The sequence below is a fragment of the Macaca mulatta genome, chromosome 13, assembly GCF_049350105.2.
Source record: "Macaca mulatta isolate MMU2019108-1 chromosome 13, T2T-MMU8v2.0, whole genome shotgun sequence".
NCBI lineage: Eukaryota > Metazoa > Chordata > Mammalia > Primates > Cercopithecidae > Macaca > Macaca mulatta.
The window spans coordinates 107,289,595-107,305,415 of record NC_133418.1 but is presented as its reverse complement, the minus strand read 5'-3'; the positions used below and the strand labels follow the sequence as shown (position 1 = coordinate 107,305,415).

The following is a 15,821-nucleotide window of genomic DNA, read 5'->3' as shown; positions in this document are numbered from 1 at the left end:
AGGAGACAGACTGCCACAGTGGACAGATCAGGGAGGGAAGTGCTTCTAGAGACAGGATAAGAAAGATGGTGAGAGGACAGATCATCCAAGCCTAGAGGTCACAGTCAGGCCTGTGATAAGGAAAACAGCAAAGTTTAGAGTCCTTTGAGCAGAGGCACAACATGACCTGACTTTCCGTTGGCTGCTGTACTGAAACTGTGGTGCCAAGTAACCAGAAGCAGGGAGATCAGCCTATAAATCCTCAAGGGAAACATGATGATGGCGTGAGCCAGTGTAGTCACCACACAAGTGGTCAGATCTTGGATATATTTCTAAAGTACAGCCAGTAGGATGTGGGGTAGCAGAAAGGAGTCAAGAGGCCGGGCGCGGTGGCTCAAGCCTGTAAGCCCAGCACTTTGGGAGGCCGAGACGGGTGGATCACGAGGTGAGGAGATCGAGACCATCCTGGCTAACACGGTGAAACCCCGTCTCTACTAAAAAAAAACACAAAAAAACTAGCCAGGCGAGGTGGCGGGTGCCTGTAGTCCCAGTTACTTGGGAGGCGGAGGCAGAAGAATGGCGTAAACCCGGGAGGCGGAGCTTGCAGTGAGCTGAGATCCGGCCACTTCAGCCTGAGCAACAGAGTGAGACTCCGTCTCAAAAAAAAAAAAAGGAATCAAGAATGACTCTGCAATAGGGAAATGAAGATGGAGAAGATTACTGAAAGTGCAGGTTTTGGGGTGGAAATCAGGAGTATAGCTTTCAGACATGTTAAGTTTGAAATGCTTATTGGGCATCTAAGTGGAAAATACATATTAAGTATATTATATCCTAGAGTTCAGAAGAAAAAGGCAACCTACAAACATAGTTTCACAGTCATCAATGTATGATCTGTAAAGTCATGAAATCAGATGAGTTCACCTAGGGAGAAGTGCAGGCCAAGAAGAGTTCTGGAGCACTAGTACAGTCAGCAGTGAGGAGGAAGCAGCAAAAGATACCAAAAACGAACGCCTAGAGAATTAGGAAAATGAGAAGAGTGAGGCCCTTGGTGCCAAGTGAAAAAGGGTTTCAGGAAGAATGAAAGGATCAAGGGCAAATACTGCCAGTAAGTAAAATTAGTGAATAGTAATGACTTTGAGTTAATTGAGTTAAGCAAAGTGAGGCTTGCTGATGCCTTGATGAGAGCTGTTTTGGTATGTGATGAAATTATAAAGTTTGACTGGAGAAGGTTCAAGAAAGAAGGTAGAGAGAAATTAAGAGACATAGACAATTCCTTTGAGTTTTTCCTGAAAAGGGAAGCAGAGAAAAGAGATAGTAGCAGGTAAATGGCTTTTTAGGACAGATTTCAGGCGGAAATAAAAACAAGGATAAGAAAGAATAGGGTGTGGATGCTCTAGAAATGTCAGGCAGTCAATGAAACAAAGTAGAGAACAAGGAGATAAAGAAAGGGAGTAGAAGTCTAAGAGGGGAGGATGTGGTAGGCAGTTCTGGTGAAATGCAGACTCTCGCCAGCCTGTGGAGAGCACAGGTTTTGAAACTAGGAAGGAGTCACCATTTTTGGGCAACCACAGGCCATCATTACATGAAGTTGTTACTACCAGTTTGCTCTAAAGCACCAAGTCACGACTATCTCTTCCTTTGACTATTCGTCCCTGGGATTTACTTCATACTGGCTTATATTACAATTAATAGTATGTTGGGGGAGGATACAAAATCAGTCTAGCAGAGCAAAAAGTAGAAAGGAACATTAGCAATGAGATGTTGGTGAGAAGGGACAAGAAGAAGATAACAGGACATAGGTTCACAAACAATGTTAAGCAGAAAGTCTAAACAAAACATACTGACAAAGGAAAACGTGCACAGAAAATCTAGGCAAGTATAATAGGCCTCACTGGTAAGTGGAGTTACAGGACAAAATGATTTTTCCATCCTAATTATATTTAAATCATTTCATAAAAAGATGTGATTTCTAAAGTCAAGTAAAAGGAAAAACATCACTAAGTTAAAATATAGGAAAAAAACATGATTAAAATTTGGTGTATTTTTATTTTATTTTTTTTGAGACAGGATCTCCCTCTGTCGCCTAGAGTGCAGTGGCACGATCACAGCCCACTGCAGCCTTGACTTCCAGGGCTCCAGTGATCCTCCCACCTCAGGCTCCTGAGTAGCTGGGACCACAGGCACACAGCACCATGCTCAGTTTATTTTTGTATTTTGGGTAGAGACGGCGTTTCACCACATTACTCAGGCTGGTCTTAAACGCCTGAGCTCAAATGATCCACCCGATTCAGCCTCCTGAAGTGCTGGGATTATAGGTGTGAGCCACTGTGACTGGTCTAAATTTGGTGTATTTTTAATTTTCCAAATATAAGAAGATATAAAGTGAGAAGATATAACAGACTATGAAGAGAGCTGTAGGGAGCACCAGAAGGAGATGAAGAAAAGCCCACATATAGGCTGAGAAATACCTAAAGAGTATGAGAACCAAGAAAATGGTGTCATAGTAACAAAAGGAATAAGAAGTTTGAAGGAAGGTGTATTTGATAGCATCTAATGCTTGAGAGAAGGTAAATATCAACTGGATTCCGCAACAAGGAAATAACTGGAGAATATAATTAACATTTAGGGACCTAGAGTGGTAAGTCTATGAGTGAATGCAGTCTCCTCTAGGAGGGGTGTGTTTTTAAAAGGAGAAACACAAATCAGAGACCTACCATGTTTAAAACAGAAAATTTAATGGGAAAGTTTAAGGCTCAGGAGGGCTGAAATAATTTTTTTAAATGGTTAATGAGTCAGGCAAGAAAGTATGTGATTCAAGGCACAAGTAGACTAGCCTCAGGCAGAAAGAATCTCTCTTGAGATGGGGGCAAGATGTACAAATGCAGGCATAATAGCAGGAGGAGTAGTTTAGTAGCTTCTATGTCCTCTGAGAAGAAGAAACAAGACCATCTTTATAGGAAAGGTGAGCTAGACACCTTCCTAGGTACCTCTGTTAAGGTTATATAGCATAAGCCTAAATGACTGAAATGAGTCCTATGTATCTGATGCATTATAAACTCTAATAATATTTTACTATTTTTCACATTAAAATAATATAGCCAGTTTTTAAATTTAGCATTTGAACCATAATTCATACCGAAAAAGTTCTTCAAACACACAAAAAATTCACCCCTTCAAAATGTTTACAAGGCAGGTACAGTTAACAGAATGTTAGACGTACTCAAGACTCTTGTCAATATCCTATCAACACCCAAAAGGATTACAATCTAGTTTCTTCCCCTATTCCAACAACTTGCGTTTCAGCTACCTGCTCCTGAAGCCAAAACACGGACTTTGTCATCCCCTAGACCTGTTCCATTCAGCTTGAATTTTTCACTCTTACCATAACCTCCTCTCCTTCCAGACTTATGCCTTTAAGCATGTTCTCTAACTTTATTAAGGTGGGTCTAAACACTTTCTCCCAGTCCTCTCTTTCTTTAAACTAATTTGTCAACAATACACTCAAGTGCTTCCCTTTTCCCTTTCTGTAATACCTCTCCACTCTAAAACATTCTAATATTTACCTAACAGTACAGACTCTCCCTCCACTCATCTCTAAAGAAACGTTATCAGTGAAAAATCCTGCAGCCACTAGGCTTTTGTATCTTAACAGACTTGAGTCAGCTTCCTCTCTCATTCTCCTTGGCAGCCAATCTAAACCCTTAAAGAAGGTACCTCCTACCAACTCCTGAGGCCCTTGTTCTCAGCACATAAACTCACCTACTTCCAAGAAAACTGGCATTACGACACACACATTGGATCCCTTGTCACATGTGTTTCACGGCTAAGTGACTAGAAGCACAGGCTGGGACACACAATGTGCCAGCAAGGCAGCACCAGGCACTCTTCTTCAGAGTCCTCGTGGCAGTTCAGAGCAGGCCCCGCCAGAATGGCCAGGACTATTCTCTTTGGTCCCAAAATGACAGTTCAGATTCAAGGACATTCCTCACAATTGATGGCATCCTTCAGCTAGTCACTCCAGCCAGAAACCTAGAAGTCATCCTGATTTTTCCTTCTCTTGCATTCAATTAAACTTTATTTTGTCCTAATCTCTCTGCTAATCTGTTTCTTCCTATCAAAAATGCAAATGCTATTTTTTGCAGAATAACTCCCAATGTCATGCTTCCACACGTTTTACACACAGAATTCTATTTGCCTACAAGGCAATTAACTTTTTCTATCACTTAACAAACTCATCAGTTAAACGACCGATGATTTCTCATCCCCTCTCTGAATTCTTGTCTACCTATTAACATGAGTTAATTATACACACAAATTTACCAAATACGAGATATACAGCATTAGACTTAATTAAAAAGAAGGTTTATTTTAAAAAGTGGAGATGGGAGAGAAAAGAAATTTTAAAATGTAATCTGGGAATATATTCTTTTTTTTTTTTTTTGAGACAGGGTCTCATTCTTCACCCAAGCTGGAGTGCAATGGCATGACCCTGTCACTGTATCACTACAACCTCCGCCTTCTAGGCTCAAGTGATCCTCCCACCTCAGCCTTCCAAGTAGCTGGGACCACAGGTACACACCACCAAGCCTGGCTTTTTTTTATATATATATTTTTGGTAGACAGGACTCCCCAAGTTGCCCAGGCTCGTCTTGAACTTCTGAGCTAAAGCAATCTGCCCATCTTGGCCTATCAAAGTGCTGGGATTACAGGCATGAACCCGTGCCTGGCCTACATTCATTTTTAAAGTGTTAGCCAGCAGTTAGCAAAGAGGCCAGTTTGGGTACTGAGCTCCCTTGAAAAGACTTGTTAAGGTCATCAAAGAACACAATTACTGTCTATGGATTCTGTGAAACACCTTCAGAATGTAACTGTGTGTAACGAGTGCCAATGTTCTTCCTTAGGCCCTCCCTCTTAATTTGGTCATATCATTTTCCTCACGGGTATAATTTCTAAGCCATACTACATCTGTTTCCCTGTAATGTCTCCCACATGTAAGAACTTCAATGGTAGGGAACATTTATCTATGTTTCTCTAACGCCTAGAACTAATACCTAGACAGAAATTAAAGTGGCTTGATGAAATTTTACAAATCAGGGGTAAAGATATGATTAACATTAAAAGTGTTTTAACTCTTTCCAGTCCTGCATATGATTAAGCAAAGCCAGAAACATATTCAATTACTAATGCCTTACCTGTGTCTTACATCATATATCTCATTCCGAAACTCAGAAACTATTATCTGTGGCCGTGAGGTCCCTGGTAAATAAAACCTTTTCATGAGTGCCTGAAGGACACGTTCATCAGCATGATTATGGCAACAATAGGCCTGCAGAAGCCCTTTTAAGCAAGATTCAATAGCCAAAGCAAGTTCCGGGTCCCGAAGATGAATGCAAGCTCCTAAAAGTGAGAGAAAATTATAGACGAGCTCATAAATACTTATTTTGAAATATTAACATCACTCCTCTTTAATTATAGTTTATAAATGACATATTTTTATATAAAGCAGTTTAAATGACATTACAGATCATTTAATCATAGTTTATAAATGACTTAACATACTTTTATATAAAGCAGTTTAAATAATATTTTAACTGAATGGGAAATCCCCTATACCCACAGGATACAATGGAGAGAAAATCCACCAAATCCTGTGAAAAAAATTGTCCCACGCTAATGTAAACCAACGGTGGCTTTTCTATATTCAGTTTATACTATTCTAGTCTTTCAATGGGGTTCTGAAAATCAAGGGATTTTCAAATTCCTTAATGGGATGGGAAAAAAAGCCTCGTCCATTGAAATGGATCCTGGTATAAAGGTACATATCATTTAAAAGAGACATTACTACAATATTTAAATGCAATACTTTACTAACAAACTATATTTATAAGCATTTTCACCTAATGATTTTCAGAATTAAAGATAACCCTCCAAGAAAACGTGACTTAAAAAATTTTTTTACGTACCATGTATATGTAAGAGTAAAGTAACCACAGATTTTACAGTTGGAAGAGAACTTAGAAATCATGCTGTCCAACCAAAACAGAAACTAAGAAAGAAAAGTCATTTTAAAAAGGTTACCAAAACTCAGGTAACTGCTCCTTCATCTTGATGTTATTATTTTTTTTTCTGAATAATCAATTATATTAGTTCATTCACTTGTTTATTCAGAAAAACAAGAACCAAATTATTCAACTCTGTAATTACTTTTCCTTTTCCAAAGTTCTCTCACTTCTGGATATTTTATGCTCTAAAAATATAAAACGAAAGCTACAGAGCTTAACATAATTTCATCATTTTATCTTTTTTAATGAAATCACTTTATTTTGAAAACTTCATTCAATCATTCTGAAAATAAAAACTTATTTCTAAAGTTTATTATAACCTTACTAAATTAAGACAAATACCTAAAGGGCCTACAGGTTTATAGGTAAAAAGTCCTTGTCTATAAGCATCATCTATGGCTTCAAGAAGAGCTGGAACATTAGGGCCAAATCTTTTGAGTCGATCAGTTTTACTATCTTTCAATTCTTTCAGTTGCCTCTGATTGTAGCTCAGTGCATGCTTCACATCTGATTCTTCTCTCCTAAAAAAGAAAAGCAGAACAGGACAGATATGTGATAGTTTTACAGAAACATTTTTTAACCTTTGCCCAGAACACCTACATCCCAGTGAATGACCCACCTAGCTACCCTAAAAACCAAAAGCAGAATTATTTATTTGAAAATAATTGTGTTACCAGAGAAAAACAGTCTGGAGTCCTCAAAACTTGGCATAAAAAAAGTAATGCAACGATGATGGGCTAGGAATCCCAGAAATTGTTCAACTCTACAACTATAAGAAGTCTTGAAAAGTGATTTTAAAAGATCCAGCTGGCTATAGGTGCACTGGCTATGAGTTAGCCCTGCTCTGCAAGGTATTTAACATAAAAATAAAATCTTTTTTAAAAGATCCCTTATTATGTAGAAGAAACAACCATATTTGCTCTCTTCATATAAGAACAAAACTATATGATGTGAAAGTAATTGAAAAAAATCATTCTAAGGATGTTGCAACTTACTTAATTTTGCCATATTCTTCTTTGTCCTTTTCTATGGCTTGCTGAAACTGTTCGATCTCTTGATTGACTGAATTTTCTTGATTTCGTAAGGCCTTTACTCTCTCTTTTAACCAAGATATTTTTTTTTGTCTTTCCAACCGTTCAGGTTCCAAAGATTGGTCAGTACTAACAGTAAATAACCCAAAGTGAAAAATGTTAAATGAACAGTTTAACATTTAAAGAACACAAGCCAATGTAATAAAATTTCATTAACAACAATACATAAAATACAATATTCCAATGCATCTACCTTACTTTATTACAAAATAAGAGTCATGAAAATTTCAAAGTAACTATCCTACCTTTTTTTCAGTTCTTCAATTCGTTTACAAAGCTGCTCATCATCTTTCTTTAATGCTTTATATTCATTTAAGGATCGGTTATATAAAACCTAACAAAAAAAATTAGAAACGCTTTGCTAAAATGAAAACAAATATCCCATTCGAGTCCACTTTTGTCAAATCCTCAGAGACTGAATGTGTACAGGAATATATTTTTAAAATGAAGCACAAAATCGTCATTTGAAACCATTACATTTTTTAAAATCTCAAAGCATCACTAATTTCAACTCAGGTACAAAATCTCTACTTTAAAAATTAGAAGGCTCGGTGCTGTGGCTCACGCCTGTAATCCCAGCACTTTGGGAGGCCAAGGTGGGCGGATCACGAGGTCAGGAGATCGACACCATCCTGGCTAACATGGTGAAATCCCATCTCTACTAAAAATACAAAAAATTAGCCAGGTGTGGTGGCACACCCCTATAGTCCCAGCTACTCAGGAGGCTAAGGCAGGAGAATCGCTTAAACCCGGGAGGCGGAGGTTGCAGTGAGCCAAGACTGTGCCACTGCACTCCAGCCTGGGCGACAGGGTGAGACTCCGTCTCAAAAAAATAATTATAAAAAAATAGAAGAGGCTGGGTGCAGAGGCTCACACCTGTAATCCCAGCACTTTGGGAGGCTGAGGCAGGTAGATCACTTAAGGTCAGGAGTTCAAGACCAGCCTGGACAATGTGGCAAAATCCTGTCTCTACAAGAAATACAAAAAAATTTAGCCAGCCATGGTGACAGATGTCTGTAGACCCAGCTACTCAGGAGGCCGAGGTGGGAGGATACCATGTGCCTAGGAGGTAGAAGCTGCAGTGAGCTGTGATGGCGCCACAGCACTCCAGCCTGCGTGACAGAGCAAGACTGTTTCAAAACAACAAAATATAATTAAAAGAGATAGAAGAACAATCTTTATATTTGCTGTGTGGCTTTTAATATTTCAGTTTAGAAAATTTCTCTCACCTCAGCTTCATTATAGGCCCTTTTCTTAGCAACGACATCTGCTTTCAATGCCATACATTCTGGTGCTCGTGCATTTGTCTCTTCACTAATCTTTTCTAGTTTGTCTTGAATATCCTTGTACTTTTGTTCTGCTTCATTAAGTCTGACCTTTAAGAAAATAACATTATTAAAGTATATTTTTTCAACAGAGAGAGTTTTTAAAAATAATTATCTATAGTTCATATACCAATAACAAATTTAACTTCACTCAAGACTTTAGGCAAACATAGTAACATAATGTTATATAAAATACTATAATATAATTTGATCTTAACCCACAGTTAGTTATGCAACAAATGTGCTATCCTCTAGGGATACAAAGACGTGATAACAAATGTCCTCAGATAACATAAGAGAGAGAGAGATAATTTAGCAGAAAAACAGAACACAAACTGATGATACGGTCTGTATACAATAATGCTAAAGTAGGGTACGTTTATTCTTAATTGTGGGAGCACAGAGAGACAAACCAGAGGTTGGCCAGAAAAAGTCAGGAATGCCTTCAAAGAGGAAGTAGTATTTTGAGCTGAGATTTTAAAAATTAATCTAAGTGTACCAGGAAATAAGTTGAGGAAGGGTGTTAGAGGCAGATGAAAGAGCATGTACAAAGGTATTCATATTTTAGAAATTAAATATTGCTAGAGCTTAAATTCATAGGATAATGGTAGGAGATGAGATGAAGGGGTAGAAGGGCCTTGCATTCTACAATGAACAGCTTACAACTTAATCTTCTAGAAAACAGGAAGACAGCCTAAGTCTGTCTCTTATCTCCTAAATCTGCGTGTTAGATTACTCTGGAAGCACTTGGAACACAGGGTAGACAGAAAAATCAAAGGAAAAGATTTCAGTAAAAAGTTAATATAATGTTATGGATCAAAGACAATTAGGGACCAAAATGGGATGCTAACAATAGGGACTGATGAGAAGGAACAAATATGAGCACTATTTCAATCGGGGTCAGCAAACCTTTCTATAAGAGGCTAGATAGTGTACACTTCAGGCTTTGTGGGCCACATGGTCTCTCCTAAAACAATTCAACTCTGCCATTAAAACATGAAAGCACCCAAGGACAATGAGTAGAGGAATTGCTTTTTAATAAAAATGAAAGCTGGATCCAGGTTTTATACAAACTAAACATAATTCATATTATTTTTCAGTTTTAAATTAACAAAAGTTTAAAGTCTGCTTTAGACACTGTTTCTTCAGAAATCTTCCATTTAATAGTCATTCTACAGGCAACAATGTGAAAGGCTTTATGTAAGACAAGATGGAAAGGATATAAAGATAAAATAAGATAGTCCTTACCCTCCAGAAATTTGCCATTTACTACATACAGTATGCAAACGCTTAAACGGAGAAAAAGGCCTACTAAACTAAACATCACCTAGCCTTATGATCCTCCTTTCCCATTTAAAAAAGAGGTGAGCAGCTGTTACTCAGACTGGATTCCATCTTAGACTGCGAAATGCTTGAGGAGGAAAGTATTTAAGGCCTTACCTGATGATAAGCTGAGAAATGAGGGTGAGAAGAGAAACATACTTGATGAAAATTTCAGAGTATTCTCTCAGAAATGAAAATTTAAGGTGAGAGGTGGAAAGCGTTGAAATTCCACTTACTGCCTGAAGAGGGAGTAAGAAACTTAGCCCACAAATCACTAAGTGTCCTATCTTTACCTATTTTTACATACTCATCTATTACCTCTGATGAATTAATGTCATAAACCTTAAAAGAAAAAAAGATCAATCTGCTCATCTTAGAGGCAGACAGAAAAAAGCAAGTTAGGAAAGATTACATTCTATACCACAGCCAAGCTTGGGGGCCAGAAATAAATTTCCTAAGCAAAATAGAGAAAATGCTAAGAGGTAAGTAAGCTACACTGACATATTGAGTACATTTGCAGGGGAAGGGGAGTAAAGAAAAAAAAAACTAGGAGTTCTTCTTCTGGCATTACAGCATGAGAAACCCCACAGTGCTGGCTGCTCAACCTTGTGAATATACTAAAACCCAGTCAATTACATACTTTACATGGGTGAATTATATGGTAAATGAATGATATCTCAATAAAGCTGTTCAAAAAAGAAACAGTGTATAAAAAGTGGATCTGCTGAATGGTAAAAAGGTCCACATGGAAAGCCCCAACAAAGAATGACTGCCTTTATTTGACACTCAACTTCTGTAACCTCTAGGCCCATGTGGAAGACTTTGGTGACTTTCTTGAATTTTAGATAGGGCAGTTTCTACCTGCAATCTTAGATGTCAGGCTGAAATTAACCTTAACAGACCTAACAATGAATCCCACTTGCCTTCCACCTATATGAAATCCTCTGACAGGCCATCTTGGTTCTGGACCATAAATCTCAGTTCCCTTAGCAATCTCTGGGCATTGTTTTCAGTTCTGAGTTCTCATACTTTCTGATAGCTACCTTTAATGTGATTCTAATTTATATTATTCTAGCACCCCTTTATTTCTCAGGTCTGTTTGTGTTTAAACTCCTTAATGAACCGAAGAGTAAAAGCTTCAGGCTCTTCTTATATGTCTTGTCAGTAACAAAGTTCCACTGACAATATGCATGAGTTCTAGAGCCCTAGCCTCAGACAGGCTTATCATAGATAGAATATTCTTTTCAAAAGACAGTTACCACAACAGGCCTTGAAAACAAGTTTAGGTCTATTTCACCTAAGCAATAAATTCAAATATAGACAAATATACAGTCTGAAACTGCCAGTTTAGTGGGTCATAAATAGTCTAATATCAGCAATTTCATATGATTCAACCTATTAAATCTGCATTTAAAAAACTGTAATTACCTGCTGTTCTTCCATTTTCCTGTCAAGTCTAGCAGCACGATCTTCTCCAATTTTGATATTATCTCTGATAGCATTCAATTGTTTTTCAATTTCATTGACCTAAAAAAATTATATAGCAAATTGATAAGATTAACAATAATAACCAAATATATTCTGCAGATCCCATATATATGTGAACAAGTAATTAAGTGATAATTACCACTGCCCAAGCCATTTCATGTTTCAAGGACTCTAAATTAGTCTTCATTGTACTTAAACCAGCAATGCTTTGAAAACGTTCCTCTTTCTCTACGCACTGGCGCTTTAGCTCAGTAAGCCGCTGAAAAAAAGAAAACAGAAGGGACATATTTTTTATTAATGTTGAAAAAACACATTTTTGCAAATCTATTTCTTTTAAAAACAACGCCTAAACAACTACTACACAAAGATTTGTTTAAAAATAACTTTTTTTTTTTATTCTTGATTCTTCAGTATACTTTTAATAAGTCCAATAATTTTGTGAATTTCTGCACTATAAAAATGGCCAAATACTCTTCAGATGAAGAGCAAAGGAATTAAAAGTTCAGGACTACGCAAATATAGAGAAATCCCAAAACTCACTTTCCCATTTTCCCTCTTTATTCCCTATCTGATAGACATGATGGTCTGTTCTTCAAAGTATAGTCAGTAGGCATTCCAAAGAGAATGTAAGGATCAGGAGAAATTTATTTCTGAAAATCAAACAAGTTATAATTTTCTTAACTAAGGTCACTTTTTTTTTTTTGAGACAGAGTCTCACTCTGTCACCAAGCTGGAGTGCAATGGCACAATCTCGGCTCACTCCAACCTCCACCTCCCAGGTTCAAGCGATTCTCCGGCCTCAGCCTCCCAAGTAGCTGGGACTACAAGCAAGCACTACCACGCCCAGCTAGTTTTTGTATTTTTAGTAGAGACGGGGTTTCACCATGTTGGCCAGGAACTAAGTTCACTTTTAATAATTAATTAAAAATCACCAAATATCAAATACCGTGATATTCAAACAATTTCTGGAGCTTATAGATCTCATATTCTGTACACCTGGGTAGACAGCCTCTCCCCTTCATTCATGCTTACCAGAGTCACCTAGGGCCTGAACACTGTAGACCTTACTTTGTTTCCCTATCTAATGCACTTTCCCATTCTATAAAATTCTTTCAATCTATTATCACTCTCTTCAAACCTCATATACCCTGCCACCACATTCCCTCATTCATTCCCCCTCTCCAGCTTCAGATAATTTAGAAGCCATCAGACAGAAACTCCCTCAACAATCTTAACTACAAATCTAAAGCAGTCATCCCTTCCTTTTGCAATAAAAGAAAAGTGGCCTCATATTTAAGACCCATACCATCCTCTACCTATATCTTGGATTGTACCCCTTTTCTATCTTCTCAAAAGTCTAAATCCACTGATTTTCCATCACATCTTTTCATCTTTGTTTCCACTTTACCCTCTTTATGACTCATGTTCATCACTACTTGCTCATCTTTCCAACTTACAAACAAAACCACCAATACCCATCCCTTGGCACCACCTCCTCCTCTAAAATTCTTCTTCCCTTTCTATCCAAGTTTCATGAAAATTGTCTCTATCTCCTCCATCTCCTCACATTTTCCAGTTCCACAAATCTGGCTACTGTTTTCACTGCTACTGAAACCCACCTTGCCATAGTCATCTATGAAGATTATGTCATTAAATACAGTGAGTTTTTTCAATTCATGTAGTGTCGGACCACAGGTACATCTCACGGTCATGACTTGTTCCTTCTCAAAATCTCTCTGCCCTTGGCTTCTCATGGCTTTCATGAGAATTTCTCATGGTTCAGGCCTGGCCCCACTTTTCCCCTATCTCAGCAATCTAAATTATTCTTTTGGCTTATATACTGATAGCACACTGACAACTCCCAAATTTTTATTGAGGCCAGACCTGACTCTGTATTCTTAATTTACATATCCAACTTCCCACTTCGTATTTCCACTTGGAAATTAATGTGGAAATTAATTTGAAAACCTCAAAATTAATGTGTTCAAAATATAATTCAGCTTTCTTTAAAAAAAGGAAAAAAAAGAAAAACTGGCTTTTCTTCCCAAACTTCCTATCTCAATAAACTTACTCTACTACTAAAGTAATTAATTTGGAGGTCATTCAGTCACCTTTGATGACTCTGTCTTAACTTTACTTCTCCATGTCCACTACAACATTTGCCTACATCATTTCAAAGTTCTCTTTCCTACTACTGCCAATATCCTTAACTTAAGCCATCATTATGTCTTTGGACAATGATAATGGCTTCTTTATCTATCTTTCCACATCTCTTCTCTCCTTATAGCGGTTTATTCTCTTGTACAGCAGAGTAATCTACTGAAAATACACAATTAATGAAGTCATGCATTTTCATGTCTTCTATTGCCCCCTAAATTTTATAAGGTCCTCCACAACCTGGCCTCTCATCTCTCACACCTGTGTTTTACACTCTAGCCAAACTGGAATTCTTCTAGTTTTTTAAAAGAACACATGCTTTCTTGCCCCTGAGGCTTTAACGACGCTATTTCTTAGAACATCCTGCCTTACCCTCACCATCCTTTGCCTGGTATTACTCATCCTTCAGTTTTCTTCTTAGGCATCACTTCCTTAATAACTTCCCGACCATGACTGCCCCCGACACTGCCAGTACCCTATTAAGTGCTGTTGCCTAGTCTACATCTCTTTTAGTAGTCACCATACTCAAATTATTTACCATCTATGTTTCCTGCCGAATAACTAGGTCTATGATCCCAAGAATCCTATTTATTTGTCACTATATGACCATGGCCAAAGCACGATGCTACAAGGCACATGGTAAGAACTTAATATTTATCAACTGAATGATTATTCTAGCTTCTAGCCTTTACATACTATTTCTTAAAGATTTAATTATTCAAACCAAGAGTTTATTTTGAGAATATAGGGTATTTCACCAATTAAGAGAAAAGTTCTTACTGAGTGCATATTATGCATCAGGAATTCTCCTACATAATTTAGGGAAGTGCTCCTTATACTTCATAATTACAATATCTTTAATTGTTATCGGCATACTTTGTATACCATGGAGAAAATAAGTGTTTAATCCCAAGTGGTCTGAAACAAACAAATTTATTTCAAGTCCTGATTTATTATATTAAAAATAATAAATGTAACACATGGTATGTACAGTTTGTTTGAATATACAAGTATTTCCCTTCCCCAATAATAACACTGATATTCCAAGAAAGTGTGCTTTAGTATTTTTGTGGTTTATAGTAGCTCCTTAAGCACCACCACATAACCCAGGTTTGAAAGGATAATGTGGGAAATAAAAATAAATATACTCATCCTTAATTTTTGAGTTTTCATTTAATGAAACACATAACTATAGACCTAACTTAAAATACGCATTCTTCAAAAATGTGAAGTAAAAAGGTCAGTATAATATAATGAATTTGACTTTAATCATTAGTACAATCCTACCTCAAAAGGACAAGCTACAAAGTTGATGAAAATTCAACAGGTTATATAAAACTAACAAAAGAACAATATATGGAATTACATAAAATTGGTGGGACTTAATACACTGGATAAACAGCTATAACATAAGCCTTAAAATTTTGAGGTCTCTGATTATCACACAGAAAGTTGGATCTTCAGGAATCCGAAGAAGAAAGTATAAGAACAAAATATAACAGATTTAAAAACAAATTGAAATAAGTGATTATAAGTGCAAGCAAATCTGCACAGCTGCCAAGCCTGGTGAGTAAGGATGTCACAGCTGCTACCAACCTACCAGTTGCTTAAGGAATGTTAACATTTTACTAGAGTTATAATTACTATGATTTGTAGATTACAGTATATAATTATAAATGCATACTATGTTTAATAACAGTTTGAAGCTTGTGCTTATTATCCCAGAAGAAATACTGCAGTTTTTAAACTACTTATAGTTTTTAAACTACTTAAACTACCATACCTTATTGTGGAACCCATTAGTCATATTATCAGAGGATAAGTATGTAAGATACCACTCTGTTCTCTAGCTTATAATCTAATAGAGAAAGTAAGACATGTATGTACTTATCATTACAAAATAAAAAAGTAACAGCTAATTAATACCCAGAATATAAACACTACATTGCATTACTTCAGAGTGCTATGAAAATATTACTAGTTTTATATAAATATACAGATGCATAGTTTTACAATATCATTTACTACAGTAATGATATTACTATAGGAATATCAGTAATGATATTACTATAGGAATTCCTATTACTATAGGAATTTGGCTGATCCCAAAAAGATTTACATTAACTGTTTACAAACCTCTTCTCCTTGATGTATCTGCTCCTTTGTTCTTTCTTTTGTTTCCATAATGTATGAATAATCTTCCTTCATCTGTTCAAGTTGCGTTGCTTTCATGAAGAACTATTATCAACAACAAAAAAACGCAATTAGGAGTTTGTAAACTTCCATAGAACTGTTAAAAAGAAAAAGAAAAATTTGGTCTCTGAAAACTTTTAGATCAATGATATAAAAAGACATTAAAAACACAAGCAATCACACAAACACAAAAGAATACATTT

General features: G+C 36.7%; 1 protein-coding gene across 7 annotated transcripts in view; it reads right to left on the bottom strand.

The window, feature by feature from the left end:
• SMC6 (structural maintenance of chromosomes 6) overlaps window positions 1-15,821 on the bottom strand; it is an 88,298-nt gene that overhangs the window by 44,079 nt on the left and 28,398 nt on the right. For all 7 annotated transcript variants that reach the window (XR_001438932.3, XR_013402502.1, XR_013402503.1 and 4 more), the window contains 8 exons: window positions 15,562-15,663; window positions 11,408-11,527; window positions 11,209-11,307; window positions 8,362-8,508; window positions 7,378-7,466; window positions 7,037-7,201; window positions 6,384-6,562; window positions 5,172-5,376 (listed from right to left, as the gene is read on the bottom strand). Coding sequence is in view for 4 of the 7 variants with exons in the window: in XM_077958716.1 (XP_077814842.1) it covers window positions 5,172-5,376; window positions 6,384-6,562; window positions 7,037-7,201; window positions 7,378-7,466; window positions 8,362-8,508; window positions 11,209-11,307; window positions 11,408-11,527; window positions 15,562-15,663 (1,106 nt within the window). In the remaining 3 variants the exon portion in view is untranslated. The remainder of the gene's footprint in view (window positions 1-5,171; window positions 5,377-6,383; window positions 6,563-7,036; window positions 7,202-7,377; window positions 7,467-8,361; window positions 8,509-11,208; window positions 11,308-11,407; window positions 11,528-15,561; window positions 15,664-15,821) is intronic.